Source organism: Dromaius novaehollandiae, chromosome 15 (genome assembly GCF_036370855.1).
Source record: "Dromaius novaehollandiae isolate bDroNov1 chromosome 15, bDroNov1.hap1, whole genome shotgun sequence".
Classification (NCBI taxonomy): Eukaryota; Metazoa; Chordata; class Aves; order Casuariiformes; family Dromaiidae; genus Dromaius; species Dromaius novaehollandiae.
Genome location: NC_088112.1, coordinates 16153952 through 16177665, shown reverse-complemented (window position 1 = coordinate 16177665; position 23714 = coordinate 16153952). Strand labels below are relative to the sequence as shown.

The following is a 23714-nucleotide window of genomic DNA, read 5'->3' as shown; positions in this document are numbered from 1 at the left end:
CCATTTTTCCATTTTTCAGCGTTCTGGCTTACTGCGAGCTGTTTCGAAGCGCTACAGCACATCAGCTACCACATGAACCATAATTCCCCAAACCTGCTGCGAGGTTGGGACTGAGATGATATAACCCCCGTGGGCATTAAAGACAACAAAAATGAAACACAGGACAACTTTTTTTTTTTTATTCTCTTTCTTTTCTCTCAAGGGACGGAGTGAGCGGGTGACGGCCCAAGAAGCACCGATTCCGCGTAGTTTTCCATTTAACCGGCCCGCCGCCTCGCAGCCAGGCCCCGCCGTCCCCGGCCGGCATCTCCCGGTGGGGCTTCGCTCTGCCCCGGCGGGGCGGCCCCGGCGGCGGCGGGCCGGGCGGGGGCGCGGGGCCGGGGCCGGGCGCGGGGGGGGCCGCAGGGGCGGAGCCGTCGGCGGGCGCAGGCCGCGCCCCCGGGGCGGCGCTGAAGAGCGAGGAGGCGGCTCCGGAGCCATCGCGCCTGCCCGGCCGGCGGCGGAGCTCGGCTGCAGGGGGAGGGGGGTGGGGGGCCGGATCAGCGGCGGGTCTGCGGGCCGGGCGGGCCCCATGGGCGGGTGTGTGGGCTCCCACCACGACTCCTCGGGCAGCCTCAACGAGAACTCGGACGGCACCGGAGGTGAGCGGCGGGCGGCGCCGCGCCGCCTGCCCCGGCTCCGCGGGCACCCGGGGGCGGGCGCTGCGGGGCCGGGGCCTGCGGCGGCCGGGAGGGGGGGGCGCCGCCGCCGGGCTCGGGGCGCCGCGCCCGGCTGCGGGCCGCAACTTTGCCGGGGCGGGCGGCGGCGGGGGCGGCGCGGGCCGGGGCGCAGCGCCCGGAGCCTCCCGGGGAACTTGGGAGGCGGCGGGCAGCGGAGCCGCATGTGCGCGCCCGGCCGCGCGCCGCCCCCGCGGAGCCCCCGCGGCGCTGCGCTGCGCCCGGCGGCGGGAGCGGGTGCGGGGGCGCGGGGTGGGGGGCGCGGGGGGCGGCCTGCCCGCGGCTCCGCAACTTTGTTTCCCGTGGGCTGGGCGCTTTGTGGTGCGCGGGGAGCAGCTCCGCGGGGGCCTCGGGTCTCGGCGCCGCGGTGGGGTTGGAGTCTCCCCCCCCCCCTTCTCTCTTTTTCTCCCCCCTCCCGAGGAAGATGGATGCTTTCCCCCGGCCTAAATCACCCTTGAAATCATCAATTTCCAGCGGCTTGGGTGCTGAAGCAGTGTGCTCTCACTAGCAGGCAAGAGCACACCCATGCAAAAGGTGTGGGAACACAGCTGCCGCCTAGGTGGCCCTCACCCTTATGTTTTTCCCTACCTAATAGTCTAAATAATGTCTTATTTTTTCCCATCATCTTAGTTTTGTGGACCCCTGATTTCTTCCAGCAGAGCCATGTGTGTGCTATAGCCACTTAAAGTAAGCCTACCAACAGGGCTCTTGACTTCTAAGTACTCCTCGCCCATGCAGCCTCCACAGATTCAGGTTGAAAACTGCTGACCTAGATCCGCATCTGCATCCCGTACTTTACGGAGTATTATTTAGTGGCCTGTTCTTATATCAGATGCCCCAGATGATGGGTATTCTTGCACATCAGTGACTTCACCATCACTCCATAGTGTTTAAAAGGAGGGGAAAATAATACAGCTCTGCACAATCGTGGCTGAAGTGGCCACCTGCTGATTAATAGCAGACACATAGTTCATAGAAATACCATAAAGTCTAGCTGCTAAGAACTGTGTAGGATTTAGTCACATAACAGTCATTAAAAGGAATTTTATAGCTTTGTCTAGTTAATGTCTTCCTTATTCTTGCCCTCTATTTAAAAAAAAAAAAAGTGAGTTATCTAAAAAATGCATCAACATTAAGGAAACTTAACAGTCAGAGATATGAGCATGTCCCCAGGGAAAGGACCAGGGCATACTAAAAGTCAAAGGGGAGAAAAAATTCAGAGCAGGAATCATCACATTGCATACAAGCACCTAAAAATCTTGGCCAAAAATAGTATTAAAATCAGTGTTGACAGTTGTTCAGAGACCTGCTTCAGTAGCATGTTCTGAGGTGAGATCATGGTGAAGAAATAGCCTTGGTTTTTAATTTCCTCACTTTTATCTTGCGTGTGGTCTCCAATAGATGAGTTACAATATCAGCAAAACTCTGGTAGTTTTTTTCATAAGAGAGCGTAATGCTGTTATATTATTACTCTCTCAGTAGCAGTGCATGAGATGGACAACTGCAGAAGTTGTCTGAAGGTTGCTGTCCCAGATAAACTCATTCAGAGCTGTTCCTGCTTCCCGTTTAGGTGGTATGACACAGTGTGGCTTTTAGGGTAAATAACCTATTGTGCTTGGGTGCATTAAAACAGCAGCTGGATTTCTCAAGATGTGAAGAGACGCAAAATGCATGTCAGCTGGCTCATGTTGATTCATGCTCTAAGGATAATGTTCCTTAATGTCTCACTGAAGTGAGAAGTGATGAAATTTCAGTTGAATTATATGCTTCTGTCTTAAATACGCTGTGGTGTGCAATAGCCTATTTTGTAATGTTATATATCTGTTCCTGCTTCTTAATAAAGGGTGTAGGTTAAGCTGAAAGAACCTCAGAGTATGTTTTGTAGGTCTGACTCCCAAGATGTTAGAGACCAGCATTCTCTGATTCTTAAACTTACAAATTCTGCAAACGTCCCTATGCTAAGTGACTTGGTCTCTCAAGGGAGCTCATGTCTTGAGGCATCAGAAAATGAACGAGCTAAAGCATAAGTGAACATGATTTTTGAGACTAGTCCTGTATAAGACCAGGTTGCCTTTTTATTTCCCATATAAGGTTTTTTCCTTCTAAATTCTGTTTTGTGACTTTTGTCCAGTGTTGTATTATCTTGTCCAGTGTAATATTTTGGCTTGCTGTCAATGAGCAGGGCTAGACCAAACTGTAAATCCCAATAAAGTACTTCAGAACAAAAGCACCTCAGTCTTAACAAGAGCACTGCCAGTGACAGACTTAGTCTGGGGAAGTTTTGCTTCTTCCCCCAGAACGGAAAAGTTGCTTAGAGAATTATGAGTAATTGTGAGATTGGCTAGATAGTAATGGCAGTGCTTTATGTTGCATAAAAATGGGGCCAGATTTTGAGTCTAATTTATACCGGTCTCAGTCTATTATAACTCTGTGAGGAGTCGGTGAAATCTTGCTAGATCGTGTCCGTGGGATTGAGATGAGAATTTGTCATGTCCCTACACTCTCCTCAGCACTTTTGTCAATGACTAGCATTTTCGGTTATTTCTCTGCTGTTCAGCAAGGCTGACAGTGCCCTGACCGCATGCAGTTCCTTTGTCTTTTGCTGGTGGTGTGTTTCAAGGTCAGAGAGATGCTTGCACTTATCCAGACAACTATTTAATATACTGAGGTATGTCTTTGTGTGTAAGAATGTGTTAATCGAAAATAGCAGCTATGATAGGTTTGTACCAGTTTGCTTCTGTTCATGTTGGCGGAAGCAGGAGTCTGGTCCTTAGCAAGAATCAAACAGATGCTGCTCTGCCCATCCTTCTGGAAGGGAAATGGTCTCTCCAGAATGATGCCAGCTGTTTTCATTATCGCTGCTCTTTTTAGCAAGTTTTCCTTCCAACAAAATATTGTTGCATCTAGACAAAAGTTCCTGGCTCAACATTTCACTGCATTATAGCCCAGCAGAGCTGCGTTGTGGTGTGTGGGTGTCCTGGGTGATGAAATGGATTTCTTGGTGCCTCTTCAGGGGAGACACAAAGAATAAAAGAGGATGATTTGATGGTCTATAGACATATCTTCACCACCACCACCTTTAGCTCAGCTGTTATCCATCAGATGCTCAAAGCTTTTGGGAACTGAGCATCAAATCACTTCTTGCTTGTCTTGTATTGTCAAAGGCCACTGAAATACTGCAGCATTAGCAGTGAGATTGGGAGAGAATAGCTGTTCTCAGGCTGCTTTTTATTATAGGTTATATGGCTTCTTCAGTTAGTGCGTTCAAAAACCTGGGTTTGGATTTAAATGCTGGAGAACTCTATGTTTGCGCTCATAGGTAAAGTTTAATTGCTTATCACTTAATTTTCAGTCTGACATAAGCAGAAGAACTTGCTTTGCCAACTTGCCATTCCCATATGCAAATCCTTTTTGAAGGCTTCCTCTTAATTTCTTCCCTCTTTTGGAGGGGGTGGTGGGCAGAAGTAGGAATGTTGGGAAGAAAAAGGACAGAATGAACCATTTCATTTTCACCCAGTAAAATCTATAATAGGGTAAAGCCTATTAAAAGTTGCACATTACTTTGTCTTAAGTTCAGCAAGACAATTATTTGTGTGGAATAATGAAAGGGCAGGAAATCAGTGTCTTGAAGTATGGGCATTACAAGTCATTGCAGATTAAGTGTTTTGGCTGTAGCTGTCTGATTGCTGCTGTGCTCTCCTTGACGTGATGTTAGCCTGCCTGCTGGAGTTCTCATCTTTCTTCTTTCCTATAAAAGAAAATGGTTCTGTTTGAAATTTGTCATCTTTACTTCTACCCCTATCACACAGCAGTGATAACAGGAACAAGCAGAAATAGGTCTGTACCTTTGACTGATGTGCTGACATAAGTGATTATTAAAAGTATAAATTCTTCCTGCGGTATTTGATGAAGCGCTAGCGCTTCATTAAGTTCTGGAAAGCCAAATGTAGTGTTTGACCTATGCTTTTGGTCACTGGAAAATAGTTGCTGAAATGTTTTCCTTTAGAGTGCTGTGTAATGCCGCATATCACATGTCTATTTTGAAGTTACAATAACTGCTTTCATGGAGCTTCTATGGAAGACTGACCAAGGGAATTTGCATGTTAAGCAGTCAGATTTGTTGCCACAATTGGACTAATACAGTAGGCCTATGCACAGCTAGCACAGGGCTTGCTAACAAGGGTCTTATGACCGAGCAGTTAATAGCATTTGGTACGTGCCCCTTCTATGGGGACGTACAAAGCATCTTCCACTTCCAGATGCGTGGTAGGGTGTGCGGTAGTTGTTGACTGCAAGCTGTGGGAGTGATGCATTTCAGCACGTCGCACGTTTCTGGGATTTTATTGCTCTCTAAAAGAGGCCGTTCTAGACAGCAGGTAGTTCCTGCTGTTTTGTAAAGCAAGCCTGAAATAAGATGTGACACATGTTTTTGTAGAAAATAATACTAAACTGGGATCTGAGGCTAGCTGTTGGGTCTTACTGCGGCTTTTTTGACACGCATTTTCTTCAAGAAATAAGGCTTAGGATGGTATAAAAGCTATTTTTAAAAAATGGTATAATAAAAAAAGCTTAGTACAGTTCTTATAACTTGTTCTGGATCTCTCCTGCCTTCCACAACTGTGCGCGCGGTTTTTATGAGGGCTTTGTAATAAAAGCGGCCTTCAATGACCTGTGCCCCTGAGGGCTGGGCACCCGCAGCCTGGTTGAGCTCAGTAGGATCTGAAGGTGTTGTGCTGAGAGCACCTGATAATTAGGTCCTAAATATTTTTCTACTGGGATATTGCTTTGATATGACAGTTTTCATTTGTAAACTGATAGACTTTGTTTTATTTTTTAGGTGATAACAAGTAACTTTTAGTAACTGAAAAAAGGTGGTGTTTTTACTGTTAATAAAGGCTGACTAATGCAGCTATTCTCCTGTTTCCTTTTGGCGTTGTTCCTCTTTGTAATTGTTTGTTTGGTTTCTAGATGAAGTGATTTGTTTTAATTTCTCTTCTTGGGATTTCAGTGTTGAAAGCAACAAAATCCTCCTTCACCAAACATTAAATACAGTAAATTGAACATTCTTTGTGTTTTAAAGATTTTTTTTTGATAAATGGCAAAGACTATTAGCAGTCTGCTTGATTAAACTAAAAAAGCAGTGTTCCACTCTTACTACAGTTAATATAGATATTATTCAACATTCACATGAAAAATAACTCATGAGTCACGAGTTGCAATATAGATAAAGTTAGAAATAAAGATCAGCTTTATAGTCAAGCCCTGGCAATTCCTGCAAGTGTTCTTGCAGGTACAAAGAAGGGTCCAGTTGACTATGGCCGGTCCAGTCACCTAAAACTAAGGCTGAAAAGAAATCTGAAAAACTTCTGACCAGATGACCTTGTTTGAGAAACAGGTACTCATAAGTCTTCTCTCTCTCTTTTTTTTTTTTTTTTTTTTTTTTTTTTTTTTAAATCACAGTCATTTTTTGTGCTTACAGGGTTTTGGGTAAAAACAGTTCCACCCTATGTTATAGACCAACTCTGTGTGCAAGTCAGATACATTTTCTTTTTTTTCCTTTTTTTTTTTTTAACTTTTGTTGTTCCACTTCCTTAAAATTCAGGTTTCTTTGATCCAATTTTTTTGACCTTAAACCCTTTATTTCACAGATTACTTGGGCCTGCTACAAGAAGCTGCAGTTCAGTAGCCAGTAGGTGTTTCATGATCCTCCTCTAGTTGTTTCTTGCCAGATTTGGGGTGACTTTGGAGCCTGCCTGGTGTATCCAGAGAGGAGGGGATGGTCATGTCACCAGTACTTCTGCTGCATGCCATGGTTCTCCAAAGCAGGGCTTTGAAATAAAATGCAGAAAGGGCTTGGTCTGCATCCCAGGTGGGGTAATCCAGAAGCATTTACTGAAAAGAGGTGCAGCTGGGAACCTAAATTTCAGCTGAAAGGCAGGAGCCAGTTACTCACATCCATCTCTCCTGCCTGCACGTGCTTAGGGTGGAGGTTGCAGAGGTTTCTTCTTCCTCCTGTTGGAAGTGCTCTTGGTATTTTATTTCTCTTGCAGGAGTCAGATGGTGAAATTGAGCCTTTCCAGATTTTGCTAATTCTAGGTTTAAAACTACTCCATCTAGACAGCCAGAGTCATCCAAATTATAGTAAAAATACCGTAGGCAAGCTGGAAAGATAGTCCTCACTGGCGTTCTGTCAGTTTTTGGACACTGAATTTTAACATGCCGGCGGGTGGCCGATCTTGGGTGGGTGCCAGGGCAGCTGAGACTTTCATGGGTAAGCACGTTGGGCTTTCAGAGTCATCTGTTTGCTTCATGCACTGAAAATAAGGGCTTTATTAGCTGACGGTGGTGATGATGAGCCTCTGGGGTTTGCATTGCGGCTCTGCAGCTGGAGGTCTGGCGGGGCCGGCACATCATGTAGGGACGTGGCCAGAGACCTGGTGCTCCATTGCTTGATCTCATGGGAGAGGCTGTGAAATGACCTGTTCCCTGGAGGGAGGGGAGTGCGAGGAAGAGGGGAAGAAGCTGAAGTCAGTAACCTGGCTTCTGACCGCTGAATGAAACACTTCCAGCTGTAATGGGAAATGTCACAGTGAGTGTAGTCTGCTACCTATGTATTGTCTGGATGAAATCTAAGATTTGAAGAAGGAGAAATGTTCCACTGCGGGAAGCAGAAAAGTGTAGGGTTTTTTTTTTTTTTAAAAAAAAAAAAAAATCTGCATTGACACTGTTTCCAGTGTGAAAAATGTGGCAGTTAATTCAATATGTTTCCTTCCGAGTTACCAAAAATCAACAGAAGTAGTAATAGTGGAGCATCCAAAAGCAGCTTTAGCACTCTCGCATTGCATTGCTTGTACGATGCATGGAAAGCATCTATAGCATAGTGTGTAACTTGATATTTTACTGTCTTGGCCTGTGCACAGTAAAATATGCAGGATGTCTAATGTGGTTTACCTAAGGCTCAGCTGGAACCTGAATTTTACATTTCCTGCTGACCCTGATCTCGCAGCTCTTAGGCAGGTAGCAACTTTCTTTTCCTGGTGCACGTGGATAAGCTTCATGCTAATGAGTGATGGCCAAAAGATGGGGCAGTGCATAAAGGGTGTGTGTGGTTGTTTTCTTCATTTTGTTTTTTTTTAAACTGCTTCCCACATTTGAGGTAAATTAAAAACTATGTTCCAAATGCTGGAGTTTTTTAGGCTACCTTAAATATTTAAAGTGACCCAAGTAGGCTGATATCTTAAGGCTCCATGGCAGTGGGAGATGCAGAAGCACTGCAGGTTCTGAAGTTAATAAGTGCACAAGCAACTAATACATGTGCTATTAATATACAGTTCTGAATTTGCAGGATCTGTCCTATAGCTGTTTGACCTCTTAGGGCCTAATGTAAAGCATTTGAAGACTGCGCTTTGTAAAGTACAAATACTGGTGGAGAGGGGCTCCTTGCTGTAGTGATTGTGGATTAGATCATTTTTACAGCTCCTCCCTTCTTCCTTTTCTGAATGTCCCTTTCTCTGCCTTTCTCCCCCCTCCAAAGGAATGATGATTTAAAAGCAAAAATTCAAAGCGGTGCTTGAAAGCCATTTGTGGGAGGATATGGGCACAGTTTCGAAGAAGTGATTCTTCTTCTGTAGGAACTCATATGTGATGAAGGATTTGATGCTTTTTTTATAAAAAGGCATCTTTGTGCTGAAGATTAGGTAGAAGGAAGGGGATTTGAGAGTTTATGCATAATCTATCGTGGTTTTCCCATGTTCTCAAATGTGAAAGAAAAAGCACTTTTGCAAGTGATAGTGAAGAGTACTTCAGTAGTTTTCAATGAGAACAGGTGCTGCTCGGGGAAAAGATTACAGACTAAAATGAGAACATGCATGATATAATACTGTAGACTACATGTCATCGTTTCACATTATTAAAAATGTTTACCTTTATATATGTTCTGTCTACTATTATTGGCACTTCTCTATAAACACAATGTTAATAAAATGACAATTTTTAATAACTTCTATATATTTTAAATAAATTATTAATATTACATGTGATAACCATAAATAACTCTCTTAGTTCAGACAACATATTAAATAGGAAAGTGTTTGTTACTATTTTTGCATTAGAGATGCATGCTCTTTGAGGATATTCTCAGGGCCTGGAATTACATCAGGAGCAGAGTACAATAGTTTAGGGTTGGGAGCTTGTTAACCTAAGTATGTGGTTTTGGTTGTTTTTTGGTTTTTGGATTTTTGATTCAGTCATGAAACTCAATTTCTGCTCCCATACTGTGATCAAGGGCACTCTGGGTTGATGAGAGAAATCTCTCATGACATTTACTTTCTCATTTTCCTGCCACAGAACTATCATCTCCTGTGATTTATTGTCTGTATGGGTAAATACAGTCTTTTTATAAAAGAACACCTACGAAATAGTGGGTAGTACCTGAAGCCAGTGAAGGCCCTTTTCTCCTGCCAGTTTTTATTTGGCAACATGCTGCTGTTTGAACAACTAAGACTACTTCAGAACATTGCCGATTGCAGGATGATGTCTGTCTGGTGAGAAGGTAAATAATTAAAGTAAAAATTGCAAATATACATACTTCATATGTACTGCCTGAAGTATTTCTTGGCAAAGCTATAGCAGAATGCATATGTCTTGTACGCTGAACTTCTGAATGCGTTCATAGTATTTCCAGATGCGTTTGCTTCATCTCTGATATGGTACAAGTAAAAGCTGTTTATCTCAAAATACTGTTTTTAATGCAGTATTCCCAACTCCTGGTTGGGCTCCCCATCGTCTGTAGGAGCTCGGAAGGCTCTGCCACCCACGCAGGGCCATGCTGGCACTGGGGAAGGGGCACGTTGTTTCTCTGAACGTGTTGGAGGCTCTTTTGGTGCATGACTGTACAGCAGGTAAAAGACCCTCTTCTGCTGATCTTGGTCTCTGGTGGATCCATGCTGCTCCTCACAAAGGCTGAAGCGAGGATGAGAAGCTACAGGCGGCCATGAGTAGTATGAAATCTTAATAGGAAGCAGAGTTTAGTGTACAAGGAAAATAGTTTGGTAACAATGAATGTTACCTGATGGACTCACCATTTAACTGACTCTAGTTGGATGTATTCTTGAGGAGGCTATATTCAGTGGCAGCAGTATGTTAAAATATGTTCAGATGAAGCTTATCGCTCCACTTCTTCACACCTCTAACTAGCATCATACTTCTCTTTTGTGGGATTGGGTCTGGTTGCCTGTTCAGGACGTGATGAGAATGTCCTGCTGGCTGAGGAGGAGTGAAGCCCTTCATTTTGTACTGTGCATACGTAACATACGCAGAATGCATGTTATGAGCTAACCAGATGAATGAATGATAGAATCGCAAGTCCCAGCTTCGTGTTAGTGCTTTGAGGGATGAAGAAGGGGGAAGCTGTCAAATATCTATTTAAAATTAAAAAAAAAAATTCTGGAAATCATTTGTGAATTACACTGTCTTGGCTCAGTAAAATACATTCCATATACTTTTATATAATTTACAAACACTTTTTGTTGCTATGTGCCTACAGAAGGATGTTGAAAGCACATGGGTTGTTATAAATGCAAGGAATTGCTGAATTAAAATACGCTCTTTAAAGTGCTTATCAACATCAGATACTGTTCTAAGATGAGTTTATGCGGTCATTTGAGATGTGTTCTTATTCACTCGTTTGTGTGTCAGTTTTTCACATCTGTACATCTCCAGTCTATCTTTATCCAAATCTAAAACTAGTTCTGGTGCCAAAACAGTTTGAATTGCAACAGAAAACCGCATGTGTATTGAAATCACATTGCTTGATGAAAGTCACATGCTTTAAATCAGTCACGTATTGTATAGACTCACGCTGATGGTACTTAATGCAACGTTCCATCACTGTCTTAACACAACCGAAACAAATGCTTTCATTGTATGTATCCAAGACACTTCAGCTGCTGCATTGATATTACAGCACAGAAATGGCTCTAAAAATAATACAGGCTCAATTTTTGGCTTTAACTGAAACCCTGTAGGAATGGAACAAGGGGGAATACAGAATGTTAATCTCTCAGTTGGGAGAAAAAGGAGCAGCATTATTGTCAGAACAAGGGGGAGAGTATGGATACTGCAATTCCTACTGCAAGGAAACACTAGAACAAGTGTTCTTGAGATGTAAATAACACTCTAGTCCTTAAACTCTCTAACTTATGATAGATACTCTAAAAGTGTGCTTTTTCTCTCAATATGAGGAAGAAAACAATCCAGTATACAAAAAGATTATTTTCCTGCTAGCTCCCCTCTAAAAACTTATCGACTGTATTTGGGATATTGTCTTCGTATTTAAATGGCATGAACCCTTAGAAAACATGGCTCGTTCTTGTTACACAGGCCACCACCACCTTGAAGAGATTGTTGTGTAAAATAATGCCCTGTGTCCAAATATAGTTGTCCAAAAGCTTTTCTTTTGCTTCTTATGTAAAGTAACATTACAAACGCTTTTTAGAGTTTTCCTGCTGTGAGGATGACTCCAATGTTTCATGACTTGCTGTGACCTTGTGAAGGTCTCATGGGTTCTGTCCAACTGATCTTTTCCTAAAACTGCACTTCTTTGGGGGAAATGCCCTTATGGGTAGAATCGTGTCACATATGAGTACAAGTCATAGACTGGGTCCTTGTTGTGGCAGATAATGGATACTGAATAAATTGAACAAGAGGAATAATACTGGCCCCAAAGAGTTTACAGTCTGGTAATTGGTCCTTACAGGGTAGGTAGAAGCAAATTCTTCATTCTCTGAACTTCCCTTACCGGTCTTTTATATCACCTCATTCAAGCAGGGTGGACCCAAAGTGAATTCTTGACTCCTAATCTTAACATCTTGCTACCTTTTTGACTGTGTCTGTTTAGGAGTAACTAATGCTCTAGGGTTCCCACTTTTTAGATGGTACTGCCTCATTTCTGCATCAGCCAGCTCCGTAGTCCTTCATTTACCAAAGTCCAGTAAGATGTTAGTGGAGGTGAATCTCATGACTTGTGTGTGCCTTGTCTCCCTGGGATGTTTACACACCCTTCCTAGTAGAGTGACAGTGGCCTCCTGTGTGCCTTGTCCTCCTAAATACCAGTCTTTCTACTAATTAGGTTTAAGTTGGGGAAGGAGGAAGAGAGGTCATGGCTTGTCATTAAATTACCATTCTAGCTTTTTAGGTAGCTTGAAATGCGAAATACTCTGCTGTTTTTGGAGAGTTAGTGCCCAGCAGTGGAGAAAGCATGGCAACCACATTTGAAATAAGAGGCATCTTGGTTCTTTGTTTAATGTAGTGGATTTCACTTAGTTTCACTGGTGAAGATGTCCAGGCATAATTGATTTAAGTGCTTACTTACCAAACAGTCTAGGAGTAGAAATTTTGGGATACACTGGTTTGCAAACCCAGATGGAACCACCACCCTTGTCCCCATCTGGTTGCTAGGATCTGGCTAATTGGCTTCATGTCGGAGCCGCAATTATCCGTGGAAAATGGGCAGGTTCTTGAATTCTACTCATTTCCAGACTTCATCAGTCCCAGGACAGAGCTGGTCACAAATGGCAGAGGGGGTCTTGCCTTGCAGACACTTCATCTTCAAGGTCAACTCAAGGAGCGACTTTTTCTCAAGAATTTATAAGTATGCATATTTAAAACAGTGCTTACCACAACTTCCTCCAAATTCTGGGCCAGAAAATAAACAAGTGTTTCTTTTGCATTTTGTATAACTGTTTACTTATGGAATATCACTGTACCGTCTTTATCATCCCAAAGATGGCAGGTGTTTGAATGTATTTTAGGAATGCAAGTGCAATTTTTATACTCCAAAAATGGTCTGTCTCTTTTGATTATACTCTGGGAAAATGGCATGCTGCAGAATTGCTGAAGAAAGTGCCAGTATTTTATCTTACTGTGGTGAGAACTTATTACTTGGAGTTAATAATTTGCATTAAGGTCCATATTAGTTAGGAAAATGTTATGGCTACTTGGGGGTGGGGGAGGAGGCGTTTCTGCTCCTGACCATGTCCTAGCTTGTTAACATCTGTTGGCTGACTGAGTACAGAGATGAGCTGTGAGAGCTGATAACCAAGCCTGCTAATAAAATAATTTTTAAATAATGGCATTTTAGCTTAAGACAAGGCTCTGCAGAGTCCAGAATGACAGTTTTGGCAAAGCCTTCTGTATGTTCTAGTTCGGTGCTGTGTCAAACAGAATATTCCTCGTTAGAAACTCTACCAACTGTTCTAATCTTGTCTTAAACCCTTTCCAAGTTTGCCTACTCAAGTATGCTGTCACTATCTGATTGTTCTTCTTGCCAAATTTCCAAGCTGAATTCATCTTCCATTGATAAAGTCTGCTTCTAACTGCTTGCTGCAGTCACCCTGCCCTCTTTTATGTTTCTTGTTACGTTACTATAAATTAATATGAGGATTTTTTCCAACTTTATTCTCTTGCTATGGAAGTCAGATTTAAGTAACTGCACCATTTTTTTTCTTTCTTGTTCTTATTTTGAATCTTTCCAACATAATTCACTTGTTTATGTTGAAGATCAATAAATGAGGAACCCAGTTGCTTGGAAAACAGTGTTTTGGTTTCTTTTTTTTTTTAAGAAGATGTTTCAGTGCAGATTATTACATATGAAAGTCAATTTTGATGCTAAATAATGAGCCTGTAATGATGAGCTGTTTTCAGCTGGGATAATTGGGGTGAATGCTATGTGAAGCTTCTGTGGTGCATTTTTCTCCTGTTCATCTTTAGCTTTAATAGTTGTCAGTACCTTTGGATTACATAGTTGTTTTTTCTCTGTGGCTAGTATTACAGTCTGCTCTTCCTGTGAAAATACAATTGAGGCTGGTGAAAATAAAATTGAGGCTGATGAACTGAATATCAGATATTTTATTGACCAGTCTTTAAATGATCATAGCACTGGCTTTTTCTAAGCAATGTGACCGCTGAAAACATACATATTTCAATTGTCAGCTTGGAATGGTTTGGATCAGCTCCTGCTCTTCCAGTTGTAGGTATCTTAAATGCCAAGATTTCATTCTGTTTCATGCTTTTCTTTTTTAGCCTTTGTTTATAGAATTTCCTTTAGTAACCAGAAACATTTATCATAAACCAGCAATACTGTCAAATATTACATGGATATAGCTTAGACTTTCAGCTTGAGGCAAAGGGAAGAAAAAGTAGGAAAAACAGTGTTGATAAATGTTGCTTTAAAAAAATTCTTCCTAAAAAAAAATCTGGGTCTTTATCAGTTTTAGTTAATGCTTTTGGTGGAGGGAGGGGGGAATAGTTTTCTGCCTTTCTCTGATTATATTGAATGCTGAAGATATGCATATTCCTGTTGGATATCAAGGGATTCTGTCTTCATCCTGAACAGGGAATATCTTTTTCCTTTTCAACATAGGTCTGCAATCCATTTCTCATATTAGGAGATTGCCAGTGTGGCAAAACTTATGCTTTCATTTCTACTTTTTTCAATAAGTACTACTAAGCTCTACTTTTCATAAGTAGAGGGGATTCTCTGTACCTGCCCAAGGGAGAAGAAGGAGGAAATCTCCCCCCCCCCCCAAAGTGCCAACCCCCCACCCCGAATCCCAACCCCTTGCAAATGCTATTTTGACTCCCCAGAGTGTATCATAGGATAACTCAGGTAGGAATGGCCATCAGGAGATCATCCAGTCCAACCTCTTGCTCAAAGCAGGATCAGCTGTCGTAGTTTGTGTATGATCGTGCTGCCGGCTATCGGCAAAAATAAAATCTGAGGCCTGTTATCAGCGCTAAGAGATGTTTTTGTTCTGAACATTGAATATTTTGTATTGTTTTTAAGGACTATTGGAGTTAAAAGGACCTTCCCTTGAAAATGAGATTGTAAATAGTTTACCTCCCAATCAGTTGCAAAAATAATGAGAAAACTTTAGCTCTAAAAGCCCTGAACTGCGGTGGGTTAGAAGAGCCAGGGGAATGGGGGGGTGACAGCATCAAGGCATGCTCAGTATAGGTGTTAGGAAGTTTATCTCAGCAAATTTTTCCTGTCTAGGAATGGGCATAGAAAAAGACAGATTTCTAGCAAATATTAATTTCTGCTATTACCAGGTTCCTGCCAAATGAATCGGAAGACACAAGTTACTCTGCTGTGCTTTAGGGAGGGGAGACTGCTATGGTTCAGCCATAAAAACAGAGGTTGGTTCAGAATACTAGAAACCAGTCTTTTAGGTTTAATACAAAAAGCACTAAGATGATTAATCTTCCTACTTTATTTTCCACCCAGTTTACATTCATCTTGGACATACATGAGTGAAAGTTACTCTTCCCGCAGCAAAAGAATCTCTTTTTTCCTATTGCTTTTCTGATTACTATGTTTAATGGTCTCAGTTGCTAGCAGCGCCTAAATGTTGTTATAATAGAGTATTGCAGACTGGTCGTCATAGTTTTGTGGACCAAGGATACGGTTCAAAAAGTCGGCAGCAGAGAAACTGCTGTTGGAGAAAATCACTGCCCGGGGACTGGCCCGTGATGAACAGAGCCATATTGATACGTTACAATTCCAGCCGTATGTTTGCAATTCTTAGTTTTGATACAGGCTTTTAAGAGCAAGACAACTTAAATACTTTCTTTGTGCTTTTATTCTATTCACCGAGGGGTCTTAATAGGCTTCTTTCATGTTTACCATTTCTGATTGCTGCTGTAATGTAGTTAGAAGTGGAGTCCCAGTTCTGTTGGGTCCTGCACAAAAAGTGGTCCTGGATTTAAGGCGCTCTAGATCAGCACTTCAAGTGCATAGTTTGCTCATTTGAGTACCCTAACTGGTTCAACAAGCTGTGTGAATCAGACCTGTACTTGGATCCAGTCATTTCTGTGAATTTGTGTTTTAACTGCTATAACCAACAATCTGCATCTTGCTTTGTGTTCAGCAGTCCCTTCGCCTAAACAAAAGAGTTATACCTGTATAATAAATGCATGAGAAAACATGGTAGCGGTGGATGGGGAGGTACTACATGAGTTTCAAACAGCTGAAATAAGGACACTTCTTTGCTAATGCTTTCTCACTTGTTTCTGAAGTTCTCATCCTTAAATTTGAAACTATACTTATTTTCCCTTCAAGTAAGGGGGAAAAGGGTGAGGAAAAAGGTCTGTCCAGTAATGTAGGCTTCTGGCTCAACTTCAGAACCGAAAAGGCGCTTCCTGTAGAAACTTAACTCTCAAAAGTAGAATTAGAGTACAGTTATTTTTAGTATGATATTACAATATTTGTCTTCATTTACATGGAAAAGTAGGGAGGGTGCGTCCGTCTTAAGCGGTATCACTTGCACTTAGGTTATAACAATGGAGAAACAAGCTCCTCTGAGCCTAATGGTGAGCGTCCTTTGAAAAGAGGCGAAGGTGGCCCACGTTCGAGGCCTGTTTCAGCTATTACTGTGCACATAATGGCCGAGGTCTTTGCCAACATAGTCACTGCACTGCCAATTTTTAGCTTGCTCTGAGTTGTTGAGAATTAAATGCATTTTAAATCAAATTATATCCAGTAGCGATCTCTTCCCTTGAAAGGAAGAGAGGTTACTTAAGCAGCGTGCTGTTGTGTCTGCTGGGAGAGTGAAGCTCTTCGGAGAACAAACGTGGCTCAGTCCACTAATGGAGCTGAAGATTCCTGCGCACGGAGATTTTGGGAGGCAATGGACTTGCTAAAGGTGGAAAGACACTTAATTAAAGAGGGCAGTTTCCCTGGGCTGCACCTAGGCACCTCTGTCCTGCAGGGAGGAGGCTCCTGTAGAAGGAGGCTCCTGCAGAAGCAGATGTGTGGGCTCAGGGTTGCTCCGAGCAGCCTGTCTGGTGGTTCTGACTGTAAATAAGGAGATTATTCTCCTAATTTGGGCACTTTCAGTTAAATACTTAAAGTTGGATTGCATCAATAATCCTTGACCTTAGGTTATAATGCACCATTTTTTTCCAGGGTATATCCAGCGGCTTAAAATGGCCTTGAATAGATGTAGTTTTAAGGCAACTTTGTGTGAGTGCTTCCTGGATGTGTGCATACGCACAAACACATACATGCATATGTATATATTTATATGCACAGGTTGCAGCAGAAGGCTTTGGTATATGTGGGATATCTAGGTATGTGTGCCTTTCAGAAGATAGCCTGGTCTTTTTCTTAATAATGCCCAGTCAGCTTCAATAGTGCATAAAATATTAGATACACATGATGCAACTGTTTTTAAAGAAATCCTGGTTGCACATAAGTTGAACTTCCCTGTATTTTGGAGCATCACCTGTTGAATCATTTTGAGGATGCTGGGAGTGAAAGGCTTTTTGACATCTACCTAGTCCTGCAAATTATATCAGTATAAATATGAAGAACACTGAGAAGTAATTAAACTTGCAGAATATTCCCCACATATCCTCTGCCAAAAAAAAAAAAAAAAACCAAAACAAAAAAACTCACAAAATCCTTGAACATAGACTTTATGCTCACATTATCATCATATGCTACTGGTTCTTGTCATCTTGCAATCTCTGCATTTCCCACCAGAAGAAAGATTAGTCAAAAGGTGATTGTGTTAGTCAATGGTGCAATTATTATCATGAAACTACTCTTGCTTACTATGTAGCGAAACAGTATAGAAAGTAAGCTCTTTGATTACAAAAGACTAGTTAGCCAAAATATCTTTTTTTTTTTTTTTCTTCCCCCCCTCTCTCGGGTATGATTTGTTTGCCTTCCTTTCCAAGTACTGGAAAATAAATGGGAACTATGTTCAACCTCTGTGGTGAGCCTTCTGATTCTGCGTAACTCTTGTTCTGTCCCTAAAATCTTTTACAGTGGAAACTGTGGTTGAAAACAAGTTTTAATCGTGAAAACTCTCATGGCGTACTTTTGCCTTTTGTCCATGTATTTATTCCAAGTATTTTTAAATATGCATGGAAACTGGAGATGTGAGGATGGATGTCACCCTTCAGTGTGGAATAACAGTCTAACGAGGGCCCCCGCGGTCGCGTGGCAGGGGAGGCGAACGCGCAGGGAGCCGTTGGGGTGCTCCACGTGGGTGCATAGGGAAGAGGGGAATTATGTTGCTTTGCTTATATTTGGGAGAAAGTAGTTTTTCACCTGTTTCCATACTGTCAAGAGATCCTAATATCATGGATAGTCTCACTCTGAACTGCTCTCCTTTCAGGGTTTGGGCTTTTTGTGTATTTTTTTGGTTTTGTCTTTTCTCTCTTCTCTAATTTCATAATCTCCAATATTCTGAGCTGCAGAGAGGGCTGTCTGCATCTGCTATAATCTAGTCCTTGCTTTTGGGTTTTTCCACTCTCCTCCTTGTTTTTGCAACTGCTTTAATTTTATCACCCGATGCAATCACTTAACCAAAGTTGGCCCTAAGCAGTCTCTAGTGTCCCCTTCAGTTTCTCTGGCTCTTTTGCATCTGATTTTAATGCAAATTCCTGTCCTTCACATAGCATAAACTGGAAGGTATGGCTGGCCCCATCTGAGTTTTTGACAGGAGTTAATTTTCAAACGGATCTTTCCAAACTTTATTTTCTAGCGTTTGTTGCTGTATATTCTAACCTTCTGGGGGCGGAGGAGTAGGCTTTCTTGGTATCACAAGACAACTGCTGATAGCTTCATATCACTCTTGTCTGAGAAGGCTGAGTATCATTGCACCTACGATTCTGCTCTGCCTTTACACCCCTGCTTACAACACCCATTTACTGAGTTTTCTCCAGTCTTAGATGCCAGAGTTTTTGGAGGAATAGTGATTTCCTAGAAGAACAGATAGGAATTTAGTTTAAAAATTGCTTACTAAAACCTAATTTGAATCATCATTCTTCCTTGTGTGTGCCCCCCCTCCTTGTTTTAGAGGACATACTGTTAAATTCAAAGCTGGAGTTTGCCTAGGCTGTGAGCGTATGTACTTCCATGAATAAATTTTCAAGCCTGTTAGCTGGATCCAGAGAGTGTTCACTATGGAAGTGAAGTAAATGGGTTGGGTGTTTTGTTTGTTTGTTTTCTTTCACTTTGTATTTAACCCTGTGTGGCTTCAAGCCACCATTAGGTTCGAGTTTTGCCCTACAGAGGTTCAGTGTGCACAGTCAAATGTATGAAAATTAAAATTGATCTACCTTGCTGTTTGGGAGCACCTGGAAGCTGTGATGTGATCATTAAGCTTCTGCAACCATACTAATTTTTTTTTTTATGTCATGATAAATTGCTTTTTACTAATGGGAAGCAAGGGACAGCAGGGAAGGAGGATGAGTCCTCCTAGTTGTAGCATTGTAGCATGCACAAACCCTCTTTGTGGATGAGGAGTCTCTTGTGCTTGGGACCACAGAAATATAGAGCTCTCTTTAAAATCAACCTGCCCCAGAAACGAAGTCTTGCCTGTGCAAGCCCTTCTTTATATCCTCTGGCTTTAAACGTGCCACGAAGGACAAATATCCCTCAAATCCAGGTTTCAAGTTCTAGTGGAGTCTTGAGTGATATGGTGTCACAGCGTCATCTTACGCCCTTAAAATGATAAACATCAGCAAGTGGGGTGCTCAGGGGTTTTCTGCTGCTAAATTGCTCTCGTGCTGGTGCTGTGTGCAGCAGGACTTGTTAGGAGCTGGGTGAGAGATTACTCTGCAGAGTGGAGCCCGGCACCTGGGTCGCAGGGGGATGCGTTGTCCCACTGTCACACGTTCGGTGTGCAGCCTTTCCGACCTGTGGGTGCTCAGGGCCCCCTCCTGCGGGAAAAGGAGGGTGGACCTTAGCTAGATGCGAAGGTGGAGCACTTCTTAAATAAGAAACAAGTCAAAAGCCTCTAAAAATTGATGCATAAATCATTTGTAAGCGAGTGTGAAACAGGAAGAATAGCTTGTAAAATTCTGAGAAATGCAGTTTGATAGATTAAATCACTAAAAGTTTGTTTGCATATCTCTCCTCTGTTCCTTCAACTGAGCAATTGTCTTTCTGTTTTCCAAGCGGCACTTGTGCAACATAATACAGAACTGGAAAATTAAATCATTAAGATAATGTATGGTATCTTTGTCAGGTAAGATTCCTATTTTCAGCTTACACTGATCTCTTAATTAACTGATGAGCTTAAGTAGCTGAGATACACTAATAGTGCATTTAGTTAATTGGCTAATGTGACACTTGATTCCTGCCAATGACTAAGACATGGGAATAAATTCCAGGCATGGAATTAGGTACTGTAACTTCAGCTAATTTAATCATTGGTCATTGTAAAAACAGTTACCTACTTGGAGACTTTTTTTCTTTGTTCCCTTCTGGAATTCATGACTTCTGTGCACTGGAAATGTGACGTGACGAAGAATGCAGTGTTCCAGATAAGTGTTCATTAGGAGTGTTCAATGGTGTATCAGTCTTGCGCATTATACCTTGTACTAGACAGACTGTTAAACTTCCAGTTTTGGTGAAAGGACTTAATGCAACATATTAATGCAGCATGGCCCAATGCAAATCACCACTGCAATAAGATGGGATCTGAAAACAGGGCTGCAGTTCTGCAGCTCTTCCTGAGCCATTTGACTTTAGAGGAACCTGACAGATTTCTAGGATCTCTGCTCTTTTCAAAAAAGCTTTTCTAGCTAGAACTGAGCCATAGTGGCAACCTAAAAAGCTCTAAGTTGTTTTTAAACTACTTCTCAAGCTACACCGTGCTGCCATAGCTTATCTCTGTAGGGGCACGCAAGTGGGAATCCCCTTGGCGTGAGTGACGGAGCCATCAGCAGATGACGACGACGGCCCAAACGGGCCACTTGGTGCTGGGGCTTCCCGCTTCCTCTTTCAGGAGGAAAGTGTGTTCCTTCTCTGTCCTTCCTTCTGGCCTGCTGAATGGAAGGTCAATGAGCTGCAGGAGTCTGCAGAGTTTATTTTGTGATGGCAAAGTAACTTCACTGGTGGTGTTCACCCCCTTGCCCCCGCCCCAAAAGTCTTCAGTCTTCCAAAGCTGCTGGGTGTGTGGGCGTACCTGTGCGTGCATGTGGTCCTGCTGGCAAGGCTTGCTCGCTGCACGGCTGCACTTGCCAGAGTGGTGTCAGCTGCAGGGTTTAAAGAGAATCCTCAGCTTAATTTTATAACTATAAAAGGTAATGCTGCCTTCTTTTGTTGGTGGTGTTTTTCCCTCCTGGATGAAAACTGTGCTGGTGTTGTAAGTACTTGTCGTGCGCTGAAGCACCGACCAGATGTACAGCAGATGTCCCCGTCTGTCACCTACTGAATTTGGAGAATCCGCGTTGACCTTGTGCGCTCTGCTGGAGGGTGCACAGCGGAGGGTCGTGCTGACCACCAAACTACTAGGACTTAGGCCAGCATGATAGCAAAGCTTCAGTTTAAACCTAGATTAAACTGAAATTTTACTTCTGTCTTGTTTGAAGCACACAGACTGGCTGGTGGCATGTATGTACAGAGGAATCGCTTCCAGCGCTTTGAATTGTTAGGTTTTTTGATGGGAGATACCTCATTCCAGCCTCTATTAAGTGTCTTTAAAGTTTTCCTTAGCAATCATTTTTATGAACTACCATGTGATAGTCAAAGAAAGGAGCACCTCATTAGGGGAGGGAGGGGGTTTCTGAGCTGAGTAACATTGATTTGCAGCTGGAAGTGATAGATCATTAGTTACATTAAATCCACCCCAGCAGACGAGACTAGTGGAAGCTGTTGGCTTAGAACAGCAAGCAGGTGCTAGCGTAATCGGAATAACTTCACATACAGTGTGCCAGTCAGCGGATCTCCATTTTACAGTTGTATCTGATGTGTCTAAAGTTTCCCGGTTAACTGATAGGAGGAGAAGATGTAAAAGGGTTTTGGGACTCTTAAAAGAGAAGTTGCTGAATTGCGTTCTTCTCATAATGGGAGACTGCAAACATTGGGGGTTTGTAGGTAAGCTCTGGACGTGCGTCCCACTGCATCCCACCAGGGCTTCCAGTTCCCCCACTGTGTGCAGCGATATTTTGTTTTGTATATGAGAGCCTGTGCTGATGCCAAGTTCTCAGCTGTGACCAACTCTTAACTTAAATCCTGCTTCCCAGAAATAAAAGGTGGCATATACATTATACAGCCTATCTCAAGTAGAGTATGGTCACGTTGCAGGCAGCGCTGTATAGATTTCCAAATCTATACAGATTCCGTTTCATAGATTTCCAAAATGGTAGTCCATTTGTGCATTGTGGATGGTGCAGGTTAAATGTCTTGGTGCTTGTGCAATGTGATTCTCAAGTGGGTAAATCTTCATCCCCCTGAGCTCTTTGCTTCTGCTGTACTGATGGGGGGGGGGAGGGTGTCAAGAAAAGGGCTAAGTGGATCTACTAGAGATAGTAGCAGTCTAAATTCTGGTGTAAACAGCACTGAAGGGTGGTGGTGTGGATAAAGTCTGTCCTTTGAAGCTCTTCCATCATAGCACTAACAGAACTTCATTGCCAGGCTGAAGGCAAGTTAATGGTATTGGAGTCAGTATAGCTACTACTGTTTTTCTTAGCAGCTGTAAAAGCAGAATTTGTGGCTCCTGGTTTCTGCTGATTGTGCACAATAGAGACCCACAGGCAGCGTTGCTGTCCTCTTGCCTGGGAGTGTTCCTGCTTCGTTCATGGCCACCGCTTGACCGAGGAGCTGAGGGTTTGGGGTGGCGACTCTGCAGAGAGGTTTGTTCCCTTTAGAGGTTCTCCTCTGTCAGGAGAAGAGACATTTTATCAGAGACCTGATCAAGACAATCAGAAAATGTTCTGCTTGTGCTTCCAGTAGAAAGCTGGTGGGGCTGGCAGGCTGCAGCAGTGACCGTGCCATTCTTTGAAACCTTTATAAACCAGCAACAATAGAATTACTACTAGGAAATAATACCAAGCTTTTGGTGGAACGTGTCCTTTGAAAAACTTCTGTTTGAAATGTTGGAACAAATAGCAGTAGCACTTCATGGAGGATTTTTGCAGAATTGGTCTATCCTGCACTGCTTACTCAGAACGCCCGTAAATGTCAGAGTTTGCTGTCCGCAATTTTTCAAAGATGCAGAAGCAGAGAAGTCTTCCTCATAAAAGCTGAATGAACAGGCTGGAAGCTGGCATTTGCCTCTTGCCAGCTCTCTAGCTTTGCTGAACTGCATGACGAAATGCAGTGGTACCTCTCACTTCTGCGGGGAGCTACCCGCGTTGCCACCGTATATCCCAGCACAAAGTGTGCATCGAGACTGCCGGGGAGGTGGTCAGGGCCTATATGCACGTGACGGGATTAGGTGGGATGTTTGGATCTGGCACACCCTCTGGGAGCAGATTGCACAACTTTGAAGCTCTTATTTCTTGCAGCAAACTTGTTAGTGTCTCTGAAATGCGAGGGTCGATGAGTGACAAGTTGCTTGCAAGTACGAGGCGCACCTGATTTCTTTTGCAGTTCCTGTTGGAAATAGTGGCAGAAATGGAAAATACAGGGTAATAACTAGTAATTAGAGTCAATTTTCCTCTTTGTCCAGCACACTTAAATGCCCTTGTTCTCTCTTCTGTTTTCTGTCTCATGCTGCGAAGCCTCTGGATTGATTCTGCAAAGACTGAGTGCCTTCAGTGTGGGAGAGGCAGGGGAAATATTGTGCCTGTATGACTTGTCCAGAGCTGCCTGTAATTACCAGTGTAACTTGCATTTTATTCACTGGATAGGAGAAGCTGAACTACCATACAATTAACTGGTTTTGGAGAAGGGCTCTGGGAAAGAGCGGAGGAGAGTCTTGGAGAAACGGAGGAGGCGCGTTCCCTGCTCCTGCATCCCTGGCCGGGCTTTGCGGTGCCCGGCACCGGAGCATGGGCGAGCAGCCGCCCATCCAGAGGACCAAGTGACGTTTGCCTGGCCGGCTCTCATGACCCATCCTGTCGGGATCGCGTACCTCATTTCTTGCTGGGACATGGAGTGCCTGGTGGTCGGGTCAGGCAAACCTTGCTTTGAGTGACCAGGTCACTGTCTTCCACTAGTTCTTTATCTGCTTTTTTGTTTGTTCTTCTTCCTTTGCC

General features: G+C 43.0%; 1 protein-coding gene across 2 annotated transcripts in view; it reads left to right on the top strand.

The window, feature by feature from the left end:
• The first annotated feature begins 433 nt into the window (after positions 1–433).
• UBTD2 (ubiquitin domain containing 2) overlaps positions 434–23714 on the top strand; it is a 55725-nt gene continuing 32444 nt past the window's right edge. The window contains exon 1 of one of the 2 annotated variants that reach the window (XM_064521027.1): positions 434–641. In XM_064521027.1, the coding sequence (XP_064377097.1) occupies positions 572–641 (70 nt within the window). In that variant the 5' untranslated portion in view covers positions 434–571. Of the gene's footprint in view, positions 642–1160; positions 1251–23714 lie in introns of those variants that run through there. The other variant, XM_026122662.2, reaches the window with a different exon arrangement.